Source organism: Acomys russatus, chromosome 28 (assembly GCF_903995435.1).
Source record: "Acomys russatus chromosome 28, mAcoRus1.1, whole genome shotgun sequence".
Classification (NCBI taxonomy): Eukaryota; Metazoa; Chordata; class Mammalia; order Rodentia; family Muridae; genus Acomys; species Acomys russatus.
Window position 1 is genome coordinate 36,042,301 of NC_067164.1, and position 21,206 is coordinate 36,063,506.

General features: G+C 44.8%; 1 protein-coding gene across 1 annotated transcript; it reads left to right on the forward strand.

Annotated features, from left to right (window-relative positions):
- The first annotated feature begins 419 nt into the window (after positions 1 to 419).
- On the forward strand, positions 420 to 19,325 carry Nemp1 (nuclear envelope integral membrane protein 1). The gene is made up of 9 exons (XM_051170597.1): positions 420 to 564; positions 10,133 to 10,254; positions 11,133 to 11,352; positions 12,843 to 12,915; positions 15,227 to 15,320; positions 15,732 to 15,846; positions 17,197 to 17,422; positions 18,147 to 18,320; positions 18,995 to 19,325. The coding sequence occupies exons 1-9, from the start codon at positions 435 to 437 to the stop codon at positions 19,158 to 19,160; spliced, it is 1,320 nt and encodes a 439-aa protein (XP_051026554.1). The 5' UTR covers positions 420 to 434; the 3' UTR covers positions 19,161 to 19,325.
- The last annotated feature ends 1,881 nt before the right edge of the window (positions 19,326 to 21,206 follow it).

Genomic DNA, 21,206 nt, shown 5'->3' on the forward strand with positions numbered 1-21,206 from the left:
AAACAAAAACAAAAACAAAAAAAACAAACCGTCACCTCAGAACCTTATTCGTAAAGAGTTTCCGCTGGCCTGCCAGTAATTAAGATGACCAAGGTAAAAAGGAAAGAAAAACCAGAAGGCACTGGAGACAGCTTCGATGGAGGCCGCGCCCATTCTGACTTCCTATTGGGTAGCCCTACCATCAATCTCACTTGTAAATAAACCAGGGGGCGGAAGCAGGTTGGGCAGAGGGTGGGATCTTCCTGTTGCCGTCGCCAGGGCTGCGGTCGTTAAGAGGCGTGGCTCCTAGGGGCGCGGAGGGCAGGGCGCGCGAAGCCCCGCCTGCCCTATCAGCGCGAGGGCGGGGCTCGCCGCTGATTGGCTGCTGGCGCTGCCGTTCCGGGACAGTTGCTGAGGAGGGGCTCGCGAGGAGGAGGCGGCCGCGTAAAGCTACCATGGCGGGAGGAATCAAAGTGGCGCCGCGGTCGGCGGTTGGTCCCGGGCCCTGGCGCATGGGGGCCGGGGGCGGCGGCGGTGCCGCGTGGCTGCTCTTGGTCGTGTCCGGATGCGTGGTATGCGACTCAGGTACCACTCGGGCCGCAGCTGCCCGCGGGCGGGTGGAAAGTGGGTTCATCCCAGGGGTGCAGCCCGTTATCCCGGTGCGGTGCGGGGTGCCGAAGGAGACGCTGCGGGGAGCGTCGTGGGGCTGCTCGTCCGAGGCCTGGCCTTGATGGGACACCCTGTAGCGGGTGCGAGGTGCTGCTGGGTCCCTGGAGTGTGTGGGTTAAAACGGAGGCGGTCTGGGGACCGTTTCGCCCTGAGATAATGTCATGAGAAAGTAAACGCCCCACTCATTCGGTTCACTAAAAACACACTCGATAGAGTCGAGTAGAATTTACCTGAATGGTTTTTCAAGTCAGGGTTTCTCTGCGTAGCACTGGCTTTCTTGGAACAGGCTGCGTAGACCAGACTGCCTTGAACTCGCAGAGATCCGACTACCCCTGCCTCCTGAGTGCTGGGATTAAAGAAGTGTGCCACCACGCCCTCTTGTTAAGACCTCCACCCACCCCACCCCCCCCCCCCCTTTCCCCTTTACAGCCCTGGAGAAGGGTCATGAGCTTTTGAGCACATCTTCCCTAAGTTTGCTCACTCTTTCATGCACATTTATTTTATACCCGCTGCTGGACAGTCCACTCTGGACTGGGTTTAAAAAAAAAAAAGATTATTTTGTGCTCTAGTCCGGAAAAATTAAAACATTTATAAGAAACCGATTCTTTTTTAATCGCCTTGTCAAACAGTGGACAGCAGAAAAAGCGATGATTGCAAACGTCCACTGGAGGGAGTAGCAACCCCAGACAATAAAGACAGTCAGTCAGCAACCATCCAGCTCCACGCTCAAACTGCCTGTCACATGCCCTCACGTGTGCCTTTAAGAGGGTTTAACACCCACAGGTACATTGTTCCAAAGGGACTGAAAGCTTTTTTTTTTTTTTTGACAGAGGTGTCGGTGTTCAGCAAAGATTCTTTCCCAGATGCAGGGTGTTGGGGCCTAGGAAGCATTTGGAAGGACTGTTACCTGAGTAAACTTTTAAATGGGGCCTTGAGCTGTGAGGAAATAGAAAACACTAAGTGCAATCAGCAGTCCCTTTCTTTGAAGTTTTGTTTACAGGGCATTGGGGATTGAAACCTAAAACAAAAAGCTGGGCATAATGGCACAGGGCTAGTCCCAGATCTCTGGAGACCAAGGCAGGTGGATCTCTTGAGTTTGAGGCCAGCCTGATCTACATAGTGAGTTCCAGGACAGCCAGAGCTACATAGTGAGACCTTGATTCAAAACAAACAAACAACAAAATACATAAATGAAAAAGAAACTTACAAGGCTGGAGAAATGGCTCAGAGGTTAAGAGCACTCACTGGCTGTTCTTTCAAAGGTCCTGAGTTCAACTCCCAGTACCCACATGGTGGCTCACAACCATCTATAATGTGATCTGGTGCTCTCTTCTGGCCTTAAGGCATACAAGCAGGCAGAACACAGAATAAATAATAAATCTTTTTTTGTTGTTTGTTTTGGTTTTTCAAGACAGGGTTTCTCTGTGTAGCCTTGGCTGTCCTGGGTTCACTTTGTAGACAGACTGGCCTTGAACTCACAGTGATGTGACTCCCTCTGCCTCCTGAGTCCTGGGATTACAGCCACCACACCTGGCTTAATAAATAAATCTTAAATAAATAAATAAATATTTATAGCAAACTTCTTTCTTTGCTTGCTTCCCTTGTTTTATTGAGACGGGGTCTTGTCATGTTGCTCAGGCTGATTTGGAACTCACCATGTAGCTCTGGTTGGCCTGGAACAAAAAATCCTCCTGCCTCAAACTCCAGAATGCTGAGGTTACAAGCATCACCACCAGGCTCTAAAATTTCTTCTAGGAGGGGAAGCTCAGGGGCTTCTAATTTGGAGAAAGCTTATCTCTAGGGACAGCCCAGGGAGTGACAGCCTGATTGTGGGTGTCAGCAATAAAGAGCATTGTGAAAATCAGGCACTCAACCAGTCGAATGCAGTTTTTCTCACATGTTGATTTCTTGTTGCTGGAAGTTTTGGAAACATTTAATTCTACGTGTTTTAGACTATTTAGCAAGTATTACTGCAGTTAGGTATAAAGTAGGCAAAACCCTTGCAGTTTATTGCACATGTGCATATGTATTGTTTTTTATTTGTATTATTAGTATTATCAGTATGCCGGGCTAGCAATCAATTAAGACACTGACACTTGTTATATTTTAAAATAGCCTTAGTTAACCTGGGGCAGGGCAGACATTAATCCTCTAAACTACCTCCCATAATGGGTCAGGTGTGCCCCACTCCTGTGCCATCTGCTTCTAATAACTTCTATCAGGCTCCCTCCCATCCATAATCCCAAATACTTGCTGATGTTCTTCATCTGGGCCTTATCCTCCATCCATGTTGGCCATGTGCTTTTCTTCTACCTAACCCATAGCGGCTCAACCTCTCCTCTCTTCTCGGGACCCTCTCCTGGGATCGGGGGAGGATCTCTCTTCCTCTTCTTCTTCCCAGGATTCCCCCCCTCCCCAACCCGGGACCCTTAGCCACACCTCTATCTCCTCTGCCCTGCCCAGGTGGGATGGCTTTTTATTAATCAAAAAGTAGATCACAGAGACAGCAAGCAGTAATTAGCATCAAAATACATTAGAGCATCCTCCAGTGTGTGTGTGTGTGTGTGTGTGTGTGTATTCATGTATTCTTGTGATCACATTCAGGAGTGGTCATGTGCACATGTGTGCATGTGTAGGCCCAAGGTTGATATCTGATGTCAGTTTGGATTCCTAGCTACCCTGTTTTTGAGACAGATTCCCCTAGTGGGCCTGGATTTAGAGATTTGGCTGGACTGCTGTCTCCCTGGGTCCTGTCTCTGCATTGGGGTTATAGGTGCATGCCACTGTGCCTGGCTTTTCTGTGGGTGCTTGGCACCTGAACTCAGGTCCATGTGTTTACAAAGCAGATACGTTACATACTGGAGCCATCTCCCCAGCTCCAGACTTTAAATTTTAATGGTGCATATGTCCTTTGTTTATGGCCTACTGTATTATTTAATTTTTGAGCCAAGCTTTTGTAGCCCAGGTTGGCCCTTTTGTATCAGAGAGTGACTTTAATTTTTTTTATTCCTTTCTCCCCCCCCCCCCCAACCCCCAATTCCCCAGGTGGTTTCTTGTGTAGCTTTGGCTGTCCTGTCCTGGACTCACTTTGTAGACCAGGCTGGCCTCTGCCTCCCAGTGTGCTGGGATTATAGGTGTGTACCACTATGCCTGCTTGACTTCCAATTCTTTTTTTTTTTTTTTTTTCACCCTGGCTGTCCTAGACATACTTTTGTAGAGCAGGCTGGCCTTGAACTCACAGTGATCCTCCTGCCTCTGCCTCCCTGAATGCTGGGATTAAAAGCATGTGCCACCATGCCTTGCACCTGACTTTCAATTCTTAATCCTCCTACCCCTACCTTCTGTGTGCTGGGATTAGAAGCGTGTGCATCTACATGCACCATATCTAGTTACAAATTTGTAAAAAAAAATTATTTTTCGTGGTGCTAGAAATCAAATCTAGGCCTTTACACTCACCATGCATGAGGCCTACCAAGCCACATCCCAGTACTGGGATTGTTATTTATAAGGACTTTCATATAATTGCAAAGTAAAATTTAGAGCTTATTTTTCCCTTATTTTATTGGATTTATTTTATGTGTTAGTGTTTTGTCTGCATGTAAGTACTTTTGCCACATGTGTGCTTGGAGCCTGCAGCAGTCAGCAGAGGGTATCAGATCCCTGGACCTGGAGTTACAGATGGATAGAGGTGTTGGGAGTGAACCTGGATCCTGCCCAAGAAAGAGCAGCCAGTGCTCCTAGCCACTGAGCCATCTCTCCAGCCCACCCCTCTATAAAAGAAAGTTCCATATTTTATATGTGGTCATTTGGTTTCAGTATTTGAATTTATATTTAAGAGATTTCTAGGCCAGTGAGATGGTTCTGAGGGTAAACAAAGTCACCACACAAATCCAGTGACCTGAGCTTGGTCCATGAAGTCTGTAACTGGAAGAGATAACCAACTCCCTGAAGATGTGCACACGCGTGCGCACACTAGCATCCTGTTATACGGGTACACACAATAACAAGATAAAGAGACACCTGGAAAGTTGAATTTTTTTGTTTTGGAGGATAAGTTTTAGATATACTTTATTATTATTATTATTATTATTATTATTATTATTATTATTATTATTATTATTATTATTATTATTATTATCATTATCTGAGCTGGGAATTGAGCCTACATCCTCAAGCATGTAGCATTTAGTGCTCTACCACCGAACTACAGCTCTAGACTTTGTGTGTTTTTTTTTTTTTAAACAGGTCTTGCTAGGTGGCCCTGACATTTTTAATTTATAATTTGTATTGGTGTTTGTTTGATGTGAGGTGAGGATCTGGATGGATTTTATTTTTCAAATAGTCATCTGTCTCAGCATGTAATTTAATAATCCTTTACTAAATCTGCTGATTAAAGATGCTAAGTTTTAAAATACTTTAATTAAATTTGTTGTTTGACAGATCCATATATGTGCATAGTCTGTTCTGATAACCATCTTCCACCCCTCAGCCCCCCTTAGCCCCACTCAGCCCTGCTCAGCCCATCCTCCACCCCTCAGCTCAGCATGTCTCTTTCCCCATTTGTGTCTTGTTTAAACCCCGTGAGTCCCCAAGTTTAACTGGGGACATCTCTATGGCCATAGATTTGGAATAATCTATTGGAGCCTGGAAAGATGGCAGTTGGGGGCCAGCCAAATGGCTCAGGGGATAAGGTGCCAGGCCTGGGGCTTGCATGGTAGAAGGAGAGAACCAATTCATATCCATTGTTCTCTGACTTCCCCACACATGCTGTGGCACCTGTTCGCACACATGCGCGGGCAAACACACACACACACACACACACACACACACACACACACACACACTGTGGCACGTGCTTGCAGGGATACATCTAACACTAGATGTAAAAATGTGTAATCTTAGAAAGATGCTAGTTGTTACAGAGGCTTCTGATTTTGAACTGGATTACTTCTTGACAGAAAGGAACGGAGGGTATTTAAGAATTAGAAGGCGGTGCTGGAGGGATTGCTCAGCAATTTGCTCTTGGAGGACTAGAGTTTGATTCCCAGCACACACATCAGGGGGCTGTAACTCCAGCTCCTCTGAAGCCAGAGTGTGCACATACTGACACAGACACAACGTAGAACAAATCTAAGGGTAGAGTCCAAATGGTACAATGGGTGCCGCAGTGGTGCAAAGCTCTGGGTTTGCTGTCTAGTGCTGGGGGAAATGGAGTTGGTTTCCTGTCTGCCACATCACGTGAGAGCTAAAGGCCAGCCTTGCTTGGGTACACCTCCAGGCCCTAGCTACTAGCTTTAGTGTGTCTGTAGGTTGATTTAATGAGCAAGTTGTGATACACTAAATTCTGAGAAGAAAGTGTTTTCCTGAATATTTGCTCAATTTTTTTGTTCCTCAAGACAGGGCTTCTCTGTATAGCCCTGGATATCTTGGAATTCTCTTTGTAAACTAGGCTGGCTTTGAACTCACAGAGATCTACCTGCCTCTGCCTCCTGAGTGCTGAGATTAAAGTATGTACCACTATCACCTGACTTTAAAAATAAAAATCTAGGTTTTGTTTCGGATTTTTTTTTTGTTTGTTTGTTTTTGTTTTTTTGGTTTTTGTTTTTGTTTTTGTTTTTTGAGACAGGGTTTCTCTGTGTAGCCTTGGCTGTCCTGGATCTTACTCTGTAGACCAGCTTGGCTTCGACTCAGAGATCCACCTGCCTCTGCCTCCCAAATGCTGGGATTAAAGGCATGTGCCACCACACCCAGCTAAAATGTAGGTTTTAAAGGATGTTAACTGTGGAGCTGTTTAAAAAATGTAAAAAAATTTAAACTTTTGAACTTCCACTTTATTTGGAGGAAGGATACAGCTTTGCAGTGATTCCTGTCTCTGTTTCCTGAGTGCTGGAATTACAGATGTACTTTACCATGCCAGCCCATCCTCAGTAAATCCCTAAATACATTTTGTTTATCTAAATCCCTAAATACATTTTGTTTATCGAGACAAGGTTTCTTTGTGTCACCCTGGCTGTCCTGGACTCTCTTTGTAGACCAACTGGCCTCAAACTCACAGTGATCAGTCTGCCTCTGCCTCCCAAGTGCTGGGATTAAAGGTGTGCACCACCACGCCCAGCTCCATAAATACATTATTTTCAAGTTTTACATAAACTTAGTCCATTTGTTTTCACTTTATGAGATAAGGTTTGCTGTACAGCTCAAGCTGGCTTCAAACTCACTGTGTAGCATAGGTTGTCCTGGGCCTGTGATAAGCTTCCTTTCTTGGTTTCTCAACAGCTGGGATGACAAATGATGCACCACTGTGCTCAGCATGAGTGGGGTGTGTGTGTGTGTGTGTGTGTGTGTGTGTGTGTGTGTGTGTGTGTGTGTGTGTGTGTGTGTGTGTGTGTGTGTGTGTGTGTGTACGTACACACATCTCTGTGAATTCGAGGCCAGCCTGGTCTACCAAGAGAGTTCTAGGACAGCCAAGGCTACACAAGAGACCCTGTCTCCAATGCCCCCTCCAAAAAAATATATATATATATTTAATTTCTTTGTTGTTTTGAAGATTCATTTACTTAACCATGCGTACATCATCCTGCTTGCATGTATGCCTGCCCGACAGAAGAGGGCACCAGATCTCATTACTTATATTTTTAATTTTTAATCTTTGGTTTTTCGAGACAGGGTTTCTCTGTGTAGCCTTGGCTGTCCTAGACTCACTTTGTAGACCAGGCTGGCCTTGAGCTCACAGTGATCCACCTGCCTCTGCCTCCCGAGTGCTGGAATTAAAGCCGTGCCCTGTATTACTTTTTATTGTATTTTAATTATATGGCTATTCTGTTTCTGTGTATGTCTGTGCACCCTGTGCATTCCTAGTGCCCAGAGATGCCAGAAGAGAGCACGTGCTTTCCCTGGAACTGGAGCCACAGGTGATTGTGAGCTGTCATGTGGCTGCTGGGAATTGAACCCAAATCCTCTGGAAGAGCAGCCAGTGTTCTTAACCACTGAGCCATCTGTGTAGCTCTAATACTTCATTTTTCTTTTTCTTTTTTAGCTCTAAGTAATAGTCCGTGTGTGGATATAACATGTTCTGTTTGTATACTCATTAGTTGAACAGCATTTTGGGTTTTCCACTCTTTGGTGGTTATGTATAACACTGCTATGACATGTTTTAATACAAATTCATGTGCATGTTTGTGTGAACGTGTTTTCAATTTGCTAGAATTGTATAAGGAACTATTAAACTATAGTATTCTACACACACACACACACACACACACACACACACACACACTTGTGCCACTTTTACATTTCTGTATATACAACAGTATATCGGGTCCTGATTTCTTCATATTCCTAACCAATATTTGTTACTGAATTTCTTTTTTTCTTTTTTTGATTTTTTTGAGGCAGGGTTTCTCCTATAGCCCTGGTTGTCCTGGACTTACTTTGTAGACCTGGCTGACCTTGAACTCACAGAGATCTATCTGCCTCTGCCTCAGGTGCTGGGATTAAAGGGCACCAAATCTTATTATAGATGGTTGTGAGCCATATGTGGTTGCTGGGAACTGAACTAATCACTTTGGCTGGCAGGATGCCTCAGTGGGTACAGATGCTTGCCCATCAAGTCTAACAACTTGAATTGGGTCCCTAAGACTCATGTGTTGGAAGCAGAGAACTGACACCTGAAAGTTGTCCACTGGCCTCCACACTCGTACTGTGTCAGACTCCCCTCCCCAAAGTAAATAAATAAAATGTAATAAGGAAATTACTTTTTTTTTTTTTTTTAAATCAGACAGCGTGGGCTTATCCAACCTGGGTTTCCCCAAATCTCTTAATAAAGTTGTTTTAACAATAAAAAAAACAAACCAAAAAAAACCCAACCCAACTGTTTTTGCTTGGTGGGCATTGAGGCTTTTTGTTTGGTTTGGGTTTTGTTTTTTTGGTTTTTCTTTGTAGCCCTTGCTGTTCTGAAACTCACTCTGTATGCCAGGCTGGCCTCAAACTCATAGATTCTGCCTCCCAAGTACTGGGATTAAAGGTGTGTGCCACCACTCAGCTCATTAATTGCTTTTTGTATGGATAATTTTTGACTTGGATTTCGTTGAGGATTTTTTAAAAATTTAAATCTATTTACCTTACACTAGAAACCACTGATAATTACCTTTTACTTATGGTTGTTCAGTGAGTGTTGTGCGCAGGGTTTTGAAGATGGTTTAGATGGTAAGGGTTCCCGCTGTCAAGCATGATCAGAGTTCTATACCAGGGGCCAACATGGTGGAAGGAAAGAATCAGGTTGTTCTCTGATGCATGCCTACATCCCCCTCACTCCCACAAAAAATGTAAAAACAAAATATTTTAAAATTTTCTGCATAATACAGAGATTCAATGAAGAAATAGAATAGAGGTTCTGGGTTTAGTTTCTAATACCACAAAGAAAAAAGTTACTTAAATGTTTGTGTCATAGAATGCAGGCTGCATGGGAAGGCGTGGGAGAGTGGCCTTCCCAGCTCTGAATTACTAAGAATGAATACAGAGTGAGGCAGTCTCCTAGTTTGCATCAGAGGGGTGATGGATAATCACTGGCTGATAAAACAGCGGGAGCAGCACAGCAGCCTTGCCGTCCTCTAGTACCTGCTCTGTGGGCTCTTGAGAAACCCAACAAACCCTCCACCAGTTCTGTCCTCCCTACTCAGAAAAGGGGTGGGAAAACCAACCAGTGGGTTATGTTAGCCTGCTTTAGTTACCCTGTTGTAAGGCAGGAAGAGGATGGCCATGGTGGAAGCTGGCCTTGGGTATGAGGATCACGGACTATTTACTAGCTGTGTGACTTTGGGAATGAATAGTCCTTAGGCATCAGTTTCCTTGTGTGTAAAATAGAGATTATGAGAATGCCTAGCACACGGCATTGTCAAGTGGGTTAAGAGAAGCAGACAGCATACTCAGTGTTCAGAAAGGTATTTATTACAGGGCTGGAGAGATGGCTCAGCAGTCAAGAGTACTGGCTGGTCTTGCAAAGGAACCAGGCTTAGTTCCCAGCATCTACACGGGGTCTCACAACCACATGTAACTCCAGTTGTAGGGGGTCCGACACCCCCTTCTGGCCTCTGTGGGCACTGCATTCACATAGTAAGAAGACACACATGGACAAAACATACATACACACAAAAAAGAGTAGCTTTTATTATTCTGTGGTAGTGTAATGGAACCCTCTGTAACAGACAGTTAAAGGTTGAAGATGTGACTCAGTGAGAGAGCACATGTGCAGTATGTCTGATGTCCCCTAGTCAGTCCTAAACAAGCCCGTGTGAGCAAGTGTGTGCACATGCAAATTGGACAGAGATAAACTGCTTTATTTTGTTTCTCGTTTCAGGTTTTTGTTTTTTATATTGTAAGCCCAAGTTTAACAAAGGGGTCAGTTTAATTCATTCTATAAAATGAGTTATGAGCATGCTCTGTTATGTTATACTTAATTCTTGTTTCCTTTTCTTTTTGCATAAAGCTGGAATTAATGTAAATGTGGTCATGCTTCAGGAGTCCCAAGTTGATATGAATTCCAGTCAACAATTTTGTTATAAAAATGTGCTTATCCCCAAGTGGCATGACATATGGACACGGATACAGGTAATTGGACGCCCCTCACCCAGGGCCTCTCAGGTCCCTTTACCAGCTTAGCGCACTATGATCCTGAGGTGAGCTTCCGTCCTCTCTCCTGCAGTCTGTACACTCACGCCTCATTTGTGCCTTGTGCCTTCTTTGGGTTGGAATCTGGTGTGCCTGTCTGCACGTAGACTCTTGCCTTGTGCGTCCCGCTCGCTGTGTTTTGATTGTGAGAGAGGTCTCTGTGGGAAAAGTGACTTTGGGCCCTTTTACTTCATAACACTATCAAGTCACCAGCAAGCAGGAGTCTGTGGCTGCGATGGTGACTGAACAAAATGAGCCTTTTGAAGATGCTGCTATAAATATGGACACTGATAAGGGTGTTTGCTGTTCACGTCAACAAGAGAGCTGGGCTTGTGGGCTTTTTAAAATTCCTTTTTTATTTTCTGATACAAAATTCATGCTGTATCTGGGGCACATTATAACCAACGTTTATCCATAATCAGTGATTTGTGACAATGCCTTGAACTTCTCAGCCTGTCGTTATGGGAAACATTTTCAGTTTTCTGGGCTGTTTATGACTGGCAATTTTCTTAATATTCCAGGTCCTTGCTTTGTATGATCGTAAATAGCTGTGTTGATAACTCTTTGTGCTTGGGAACTCCTTCCCCCCTTTCTGACTTAATAGCAGACTCAGACCGTGTTAACAAGAGGCTGTGGCAGCCGCCTCTCTCTCTAACACAGCAGCATCATTTGCCAAATCATGTTTTGCTGCGGCAGCTGTGTGTTTCTGGTTAGCTCTGAGGGAAACTGGCACATGGCTCATGAGCTGTTTAAAGGTTTCTAAAAGTTATGTTATGAAGGTTTCTCACTGTTTGATCCTAATCTCATTTGTGTTACAGGTCCGGGTGAATAGCTCCAAATTGGTCCGGGTCACCCAGGTGGACAGTGAGGAGAAGCTGAAGGAGCTAGAGCAGTTCAGTGTCTGGAACTTTTTTTCCTCCTTTTTAAAAGAGAAGTTGAATGACACCTATGTTAATGTGGGTCTGTACAGCACAAAGACCTGCCTCAAAGTTGACATTATAGAGAAGGACACCAAATACAGTGTCATTGTGACGCGGAGTAAGTCTCACCTGATTTTCTGGTGGATTCTATAGTGCGATGGGACAGAGCTGTGGAGGGTGTAATCACTGAGACAGAGAGGTCAGCCCAGGACAGCTCATTTTGTTTTTTATTACAATCTTGACTATACCGTGGTTCTTGACAGCTTAGGGAGACTCCACCCCACATAAGACTTTTAAGGCCTACAGTTAAAAGTCTCCCTCAGTAACTCGTTGCCTAGAGGTGGGCAGGCCCTAAGTCACAATGGTCAGTACTACTGAAGTCAGCCAGCCGCTCCTCCTTCTCCCCTTCCTCCTTTCTTCTTTTAGTTTTTAGAGACAAGGTTTCTCTGTGTAGCCTTGGCTATTGTGGACTTGCTTTGTAGACCAGGCTGGCCTCGAACTCACATAGATCCACCTGGTACGCCACTGCTCCAGACTAAATGAGTGCTCTGTTTGCATGTACACCTACATGACAGAAGAAAGTATCAGATTCCATTACAGATGGTCGTGAGCCAGCATGTGGTTGCTGGGAATTGAACTCAAGACCTCTGGAAGAGGAGCCAGTGCTCTTAACCTCTGAGCTCTCTCTCCAGCCGGTTCTGGAGACTTCCTGACAGAGGTAGTTGTGCTGCTTTGTTCAGGCCTATGTTTGAGGACAGGAACGCTAAACAATAAACTTAGGAACTCACAACAGAGTTACTTGTGGGATCATAATGAAAGGTGAAGACCCCACAGTTTACTGTTTATTTACTGGACCTGGGAGAAGTTTTTTCTCCTATCGGCATCTGAGAGCGTGTTGTTAGAGGAGGTGGAGTCCCTCAAATCCTGACTCGGTTTCTCCTTGGTTACTCCTTAGAGTTCATGATGTAGGTTTTGCTACAGACATGTTATGCCTCTTCCTGTTGTCTGACAGTCTGTGGACAGGTGGCTATGTGAGGTTGGCCCGCCTTTGAGTGTTCCTTCTGTATTTACTCATTCTGCCATCTCCTGTCTGTTTTTAGGCTTTCCTTAGACTCCCGCTTTTGAATGTAAAAGCCATGGGATGCTCTGGTGTGCCACCAAGGGGTCTGCTTAGGTCTCCGGGTCCTGAGTGAGATATGTTTGACAAGCAGACTTTTTCAGCACAGTGCTGTGTAGTGAGCAAAGTAGGAGATGTGGTTGGGTAAGAAAAACTCTAGGTAGAGTACCTAAGGACACACCCAAGTTCTAGGTCTATCTCTCACATTCCCTGAAACCCAAATAGCAGGGACCCCTTTTGAGCAAGTGCATGAAGTGATCACTTTCCCCCTAATCCTTAGAGGAGTTGGAGTAAAATCTTCAGGAGAGTACAGGATAGATAGAAACCTGGTTATGTCTCTGCTCTGGAAGGATGCCCAGGATTTGTGTGGTGTGCATACTGCCATTTAGTTGGGCCATTTGCTTTGTTTGAGTTGACCAGGGCTACCAGTGTCTCCTTTTGTAATACCTTTAACTGAGCCTTCTGTTAAGCAAACATTTTATTTGTTTCAGGATTTGACCCCAAACTTTTCCTTGTTTTCCTCCTTGGACTTACGCTCTTTTTTTGTGGAGACTTGTTGAGCAGGTGGGTGTGGACTTGATAAAACTCTCATCATCAGAATTGTAAGCACTGCTATTCTCTCATAGGGTCTATGCTTGGGTATTTTAAAGATTTATTTATTTTGTTTACATTTATTTTGTTTGTTTGTTTAAGACAGAATCTCACTATGTAGTGCTGGCTGGCCTAGAACTCAATTATATGGACTAGGCTGGCCACAAACTCCAGCTGCCTTTGACTCCCAAGTGATGGATTAAAGGTGTGCACCACCAGAGCCAGCAGTTTCTTTTTGTAAAAAATGTGTATCTGTTGGTGCTTGCAGAGGCCAGAAAGGGGCATTGGATTCCCTGGACCTAGAGTTCTAGTCAGTTGTGAGTTGTCCAACATGGGTGCTTGGGACAGAGCTGAGGTCCTCCGGAAGAGCAACAGGCCGTAGAGACAGCTTAGCTCCATCTCTGGCCTTGCTTGGATATTTTAAAAATAGAAATTTCCCCCTGATTTGAATATAATTGTTAATTAATGTACCTTTTATTAGGTAGTTCTATCATTAGTTTAAGAGAGTTACCTAGTACTATAAAGTTGACTGTCAAGTTAGAAGTAATGTTACAATTAAATTTACACAATGAAATTGATGCCAAGTGTTATGCTGGTGAGTTCCATGCTGTTTAGATACGAGGGACAAGCACCAGGTACTTGTCCATTTCCTTCTTTTAGAAACCTGCCAGCTTGATGTACGCTAGTATAGAGGCCACTCTGAGAGGAAGCTCTGACCTGGTCCTGCAGAAGCGGCAGGAACCTGAGACTAGATAAGCCCTGGGTCTTACGGGAAAAGCTACTGCAGTTATTCTGCTAAAAGAACATAGCAGTAAAGTGACTGCTAGTGATGGAATGCTCCCCCATTGATCAGTGCCTCACTCAACCGCTTCAGAGACCCTCACCCAAGAGTGAGGCTTTGTACTACTTGTCCCACCGTGGGCCGTCTGTATAGGACCTCCCTCCCCTTACGGCTCCGGGATCTGTGTAGAAGAGGAGGTGGTGGATGACTCCCAGACACTACACAGATGAACACAGACTCTGGCCATGTTAACAAGTCCCACACTACTCAAACCAGTCAATTCCCATCACGGAGAAGGGGAAGTGGGCACAGAGTCCTGCCTCTAACCAAGACACCATGTACAATAGAAGCCTGTGGGAAAGGGCAAGTCTAGTTTCTCCAAGCAGGGGCTACCCACCAGGTGTATCAGCCACACTCCAGGAGGAGTTGGCCAACACAAACTACAGAAGGGACTCCGTGGGTTGTTTTGTGTGTGTGTCATAGTTTCCTTAGGGCTGTTCCACAAGCACAGGTGAAGGTTTGTTTACAGCCGCAGGCTGCACCACTGAAAACCGTGTCTCCCTCTCCCATGGCCCAGTAACTGTACAAATTCTTTGTGGGACATAGGGCTCATGAGAGGCAGGGGAGTCTCTCTGAGTTTCTGGTCATCCAGGTCTACATATAAATTCCAGGACAGCCAGGGCTACATAGACCCTGCCTCAAAAAAACTGAAGTATAAAATAGAGTGCAGCAAGCGTGTCGTGCCTGGCGTCTGGCTCTCACCACTCTTCCCCTTCCTCTCAGCTCTTGCACTCTGTGAAGCCTTTTTTCATGGTGTTCCCTAAGCCTTGGAGGGGCTGGTACAGCTACCCCACTTAAGGCTGGACATTCAAAGGCCAGCCAGGCTAGGTGCTTTGACCAGTTCGGAATCTGCAGCCATCACTGACCACTGCAAAAACAAGCTTTTGATGGGCACATTGTATCTAGTTAGCAGAAGGAGAGCAGTAGCTCTCCCACTGCGGTCCACAGACTCCTTAGCCATGAGCTTTTGATGAGGGCAGCAGCACCAGATGTGAATTCTCGCCTGTGGAATGGGCATCAAATCCAATCTCAATGTGGTTGGTTATTCCTAAAACAGATTTCAGTGCACTACTATGGTGTCTTGTGTGGGCAGTCAGTATTGCTGCAGGTGGGGTGCGGCTAAGAGTTGCCACTCAGCATCCTGCATAGCCCATGCTGGCACTATGAAGGCCACCCAGCTCCAACTTGATTTTTCTGTCCTCTGTGTCTACAATGTGCAGCAGATTTGAAGAGCAATGGAGCCAAAAGTGAGCCTGAGAGGACCTCGTTGATACTGACCTTCATAATCTTTCAACCACTTCACCTGCCCACGTTTCTGTAGCTTTAAATACTGGACGGCTTCCTCCTGTTGACTTGATGCTGTCTAGCTAGGGCACTTGTGATCCCATCAGTACTCTCTAGGACCTGCAATGATATTACATAGTCATGATGTTTTCTCTGCAGGAGTCAAGTTTTCTACTACTCCACTGGCATGAGCGTGGGGATTGTAGCCTCTCTGTTGATCATCATCTTCATGCTCTCCAAATTCATGCCCAAGGTGAGTAGTCAGAGTCGCCGAAGTGCTGAGGATGAGCTGGGCTGTCTTAGGACACTGAGCATTTGTGTTGACGCTGATGAGCCTGCAGCTGTCCTAGTTTTTGATTCTGAAAGGCGCCTGCATGGTGAGACAGGAAGCCCGATCACACACACGCTCTTTATTTGACAGTATGTGGGCAGTGGGGACTGAGAGCCACTCTGTGTTTTTAATTGCAGAGTTAGGCTTTTCTGTTACTTAGCATCTCATCTGCCTGTGCTCGCTGCCCGCTGTACCTTTGTAGGTATAAAGCACATCTTTTTAAAGAGATAGGTTTTTATGCATTTTGAGTAGGTTGAGTTGTAAGAAAATAATGTCCCATTTGCTCTTTTACAAAAGCCTTGTAACTTTTGCTTTCATTTCTACTTTGTCTAGAGAAGTCCCATTTATGTCATCCTGGTAGGAGGCTGGTCTTTTTCTCTGTACCTCATACAGCTAGTTTTTAAGAATTTACAAGAGATATGGAGGTGTTATTGGCATTATCTTCTGAGTAAGTATCGCTGGCCTGGCTTTCCCTTGTGAGTGTCTATAGGTTGCTTGATTGTGAGAAGATGTTGCCTGGTAACAAGAAGTCGCTAGTTAACATCATTTAATTAACTCGTAGAAAATACAATTTTCTATTTGTTTCTAATACCACTATCTCCTTAACATCATCTTTGGGGTTTTTTTGTTTTTTGGTTTTTTTTTTTTTGGTTTTTCGAGACAGCATTTCTCTGAGTAGCCTTGGCTGTCCTGGACTCGTTCTGTAAACCAGGCTGGCCTTGAACTCACAGCGATCCACCTTCCTCTGCTTCCTGAGCGCTGGGATTAAAGGCGTGCACCACCATGCCTGGCTCATTTTTTGAACTCAGATGCTGTTGATAAGGATGAAACTTTAATTTGCTGGCATTTATCTCTACAATAAGCAAAGCTTAAAAACTTAAATTGGCTTTACTAATGTTAATTTAAACATGTTAGGAAGGGGAACCTTAAAAAGTAAAACTACACCAGGCAGTGGTGGCACACACCTTTATTCCCAGCACTTGGGAGGCAGAGGCAGAGGCAGGCGGATCTCTGTGAGTTTGAGGCCAGCCTAATCTACAGAGCCAGTGCAGGACAGCCAGGGTAACACTGAGCAATCCTGTCTCAAAAAACAAAACAACCAAACAAAACAAAAAAGTAAAACTGCAATGAGTCTTTGTATATAGTAAGAAAAAAACCCTTTTTTTTTTTATAGGAACTCAATTATTATTTGAGAATATTAATGTAGATTTTTATATTTGGGGATTAAAATAGACTATTTAGAAATGTTCAACATGTAGCTTTTAAAAAAGATTTAGTTTTGATTGGTGGTGGTACATGCCTTTAACCCCAGCCCTTGGGAAGCAGAGGCAGGTAGATCTCTGATTTCAGAGACAGCCAGGCCTATGCAAATAAACCCTGTCTCCAAAAAAAAAAAAAAAGGCCAAGCCAATAAAAAACAACAACAAGAGATTTAGTTAGTAATTATATGTATGTGTGCGCACTTGAATGCTGGTCCTGTCCTGTCAGATCACTGCATGTGTTGCCCAGTGTGGGTGTTGGGAACTGAACTTGGGTCCTCTGGACGAGTATTGAGTAATTGTGAGCATGTATCCAACCCCTTTGTTATTTGAACTAAGTAAACTTGTGATAAAAAAGATCAGAGTGATACATATGAGCATGTGAGGAACAGTGAATAAAATTTGTTTCCTGAAAATTCAAAATAGGTAAGCAATTGAGTCCAGCTCTTGCCTGATTTCCCGGCTCAGTAGATGCCATCTAGGAGTTTACTTGCTTTTCACGCAGGGTTGAAAGGAATGACTTCTGCCACTTCTCACAGGCTACATCCTCACGGTTGGATTCATGAGTTTCGCAGTGTGCTACAAGTATGGACCCTTGGAGAATGAACGAAGTATCAATCTGCTGACCTGGGCGTTGCAGCTGGTGGGCCTGGGGCTCATGTACGCCAGCATTCAGATGCCACACATTGCCTTTGCTCTGGTTGTCATTGCACTGTGCACCAAGAACCTGGAGTACCCTGTGCATTGGCTGTACACCACCTACAGGTGACTAAAGACAGTGTAGCTTGTGTCTGCATATCAGATTGGGATGCACTTTGCAGCAAAAGCTTTTCCTTGGGAACCTATGTGAGGAATCACTGTGCTGTTTCTACCCTTGTTCCTTTCTCAGTTGAGTATATTTATTACTTTTTTCTTTTCTTTTTTTTTAATAAAAGTATCCAGTAAAATGTCCTGTGTTCCTGTTACCACTAGGTGGTGCAAATTATATTGTTGTGTTGTTTTGTTTATACTATAGCCCTCAGGTTCAGGTTTCAGGTCATTTCATGCCAACTATCAGATTTTTCCAAAAATCTTAATCTTATTTTAAGATGAGATTCATAGCATGTTATTCTTGCAAAAGTAAATGGTCCTGGATTCTGAGGTTGTCAGTGGCTGTCCCATTGCAGACAAAATGGTACCTTCAGTTTGCGAAACTAAGTTCATGAACCCTAACATTATAGCATCATTTTGTTGTTTTTCCACTTATTGGAAAATAAATATTTTGTCATTTATTGGAAAATAAAGGAGTTTGCCTGCTCTAGTTCTTCACTCACAGTTTGGCATGTGAGTCGGGAGCACACTGTACTGAAAGGTGTGTATGAAGGAAGGTGGAGGTGATGACTCTGAGTGCCTAGTCTGTCTGCTGTGTGGTTGGCCTCCTGAAACAAGTGGAATAAGGATGGATATGGATGCTGATTAATGACTCATGATGTTGTTTTGGTGAGCACAGAAGGATGTGTAAGGCAAGAGAAATGCCTGTCCCCCCTCGCCTCCTGACAGAAGAAGAGTATCGGATACAAGGAGAGGTGGAGACCCAAAAGGCTTTACAGGAACTCCGAGAATTTTGTAACAGTCCAGAGTGCTCTGCCTGGAAGACTATATCTCGAATTCAGTCTCCCAAAAGGTAAACTGTTGGCCTGATAAGCTGGGTATTTATGGGTAGTTATTGAGTTCTGACAGAGATCATACTTGTAGATAACTGTTATATGTTGCCCTTTGATTACTGCTCCCGAGTAGTAGTCAGAAGAAAGTCATCTGTGCCATCATGTAAGAATCTTTCCTGTTTCCCCAAGGCGGCTGCCTCCTTGTTTTGATAATGGCATTAACTCGTGAAGACTTCAGTACCACGTTTTAAGTGTGGCCCTTGTAAGTTTGACATTGATGTCTGAGTCTGCCTTCCCCCCTTTTTGTTTGGGAGTAGTTGTACCAAAGAGTATAGTATGTGAAGTTTCAATTTGGAATCATGATAACATAAAGTTTATAGGGCCATAAGTGCAAAGCACTGTAATGCCTTAATCTTCTCTTATCAGGAATGTGGTGACTCAAGGAACCTTAGCACTTCGTAACTAAAAAGGGCAGGGTAGTGATTGGCAGGCAGGAGGAGGGTGCCCAGGATGTCCATATGTGATCCCCTTCCTGTTTCCTGCCTTGTTCTTGCTTCACTCTGCATATCTGCAGACAGGACAGGGATTGCAGTTAGACTGGACTGCAGCATGCTGAGCTTTCAGCCGGGTCTTACTTTGGAAGCCATTTGGGAAGGACAGGCAGCTTTCTAATGGGCACCCCTCTCTTTTGCAGATTTGCTGACTTCGTGGAAGGTTCTTTTCACCTCACGCCAAATGAAGTTTCTGTTCATGAGCAGGAATATGGCTTAGGGAGCATAATTGCCCAGGACGAGGAGCTATCCTCAGAGGAGGAGGGCTTGGAGGACGCCACTCCCACACACAACTACTTGTGGACTTAGATGGCAGTCAGCTACTTGTGTGTAGACTGACATGATGCCTTGATGACGCATGTTGTAAGTGCTGTGTGGTTCTCCCAGGCTTTAGAACCGCACAGAGAGATGAGCATGCCCCACTGAAATGAGGGCCGAGTGGCTTACCCCTGGCAGCACTTCTGGTGGTCTCCAAGTGATCCTCGAGTGCTGTGGTAGCTTGCTTCTGACAGCTGAGCTGTTGGTCTCCTTTGCTGTTCCTGAAGAGACTGGCTAGCCACAGATAGCACGACATTCTGGCTCCTGTCTGAAAGTTCACTGAATTCTGGTGACTTTGTCACTGTGACAGACCCTTAAAAAATGAGTATTAAGTGCAGTAATGTGTTCAGACGGAGGCTGCATCTTCTAAAGAGAATCTACAAGTCTGAGCCATTTTTACTCCCGTCTGCTTCTGTTTCAGTGGATCCTTACAATAATCCTTGATTGAACTATTGAAGAAAAACTAGATTGTTGCCTGTCTTGTTTTTTAAAACAAATTATTTTTTTAATGCAACAAATTCATGTCCTAGAAGCAGTAAGTTCTCCAAAGTATAAACCGTGCCGACCCCATATATTGGTATAGACACTCCATGGAACTCCTGGAGTTGCTGTGTGGAGCCCTGGTCCTCTTGAGTTTGCTTACATTTAGAAAAATGTTTGCTGGCCTTCTGTGGGCTCTGATTCCTAAGCTTTTTATTATATTTAACACTGGTGTTTTTCTCTGGCCATTTCTCACCACTCAGCTCCCCACTCAGAAGGGTCTGCTCTTGTTCCTGTGGAGTGTGTGCAGTTGGGAACCTGGCTCATTTTCCTTTCTGTCTCCTCCTCCTCCTCCTCTGTCCTCTCCTTTCTCCTTGCTGACACTGAGGCTGCTTCTGCATCTAACAGCTTTGTTTTACTTGTCCTTCCTGGGGCAGGGTCTTGCTGTGTGCCTCGGCTGGCCCTTTACCTCAGCCTCAGGGCCAGAACTTTACACCTGTGCTGTTGAACCAAGCTTCTTTTTTTCCTTCTTTGTTTTTTGAGGCAGGGTTTCTCTGTGTAGCCTTGGCTTTGTACACCAGGCTGGCCTCAAACTTACAGAGATATTCCTCCCTGGGTGCTAGGATTAAAGGCGTGCACCACCACTGGACTGGCTTGCCAATTTTTTTGTGTTGTTTCTTAGATATATCCCCTTTACCTTCCTGTATTATAACTGGGCAGAGAAGTCTTTTTTACCCGCCCTATTCAGATCACGTGTCTTTGAGTTACTACACACTCAGAACTATCCCAGGGCTGGGGATGTAGCTCAGTGGTGAGCGAGCGCTTGCTTGGCTCAGCATGCAAGCCCTGGTTGGATTGTTAGCACCACAACAAAACCAGCCTTAGCCCCTTGCCCTTTGTCTCCTTTATAACCTGTTCTGCCCATCAGGCCTTCATTGCCACCTGCATGCTCCCAGATGAGGTCATTGTTAAGCCCTGTAACTAGCTGGGATTTCTTTGTATGTGATTTTAGTTATGTACCTGCCACACTTCACATGGCAGAGAAGCGGCCTCAATTGTACTTCCCGTTCCTGATGCCCATTCCATTGTCAGCATCAGACACGGTCCCCTGAATTAACTATACTTAAAGTTCCATTTCTGTAAGAGATGCTGCCTCTTGCTGTAGTGACGTTAGCTCCAGAACCCTTGCCATTGCAGATGCCCGTAGAGGCTGGCAGTAGCAATTGTGAGGGAGCACACTCAAGTCTCTGCCGTTTGCTTGGTTCTTTCATTGTGATCTTCACCTCGCCTTGGGAGAAGTGTGTAAAGAAGTATGTAACTGTGTGACTTTGTAACCCTTCAGCCAGGGAGGCAGATGCTCACTCAGGTTCAGGTGTACAGCATCAGACTCATTGTCTTAGCGTCACTGAGGAGGAAGATGATATTTTCAGGGAGCTCTCAGGGCTTTTTAGACCTGCTATCAGCATGTAATTTTGAAAGACCCTGGGCTCTACTGCTAGCATCCAAAATGTCAGCTGAGACACCTCTCCAGGTGGCCAGTTAGTTATTTCAACCAAT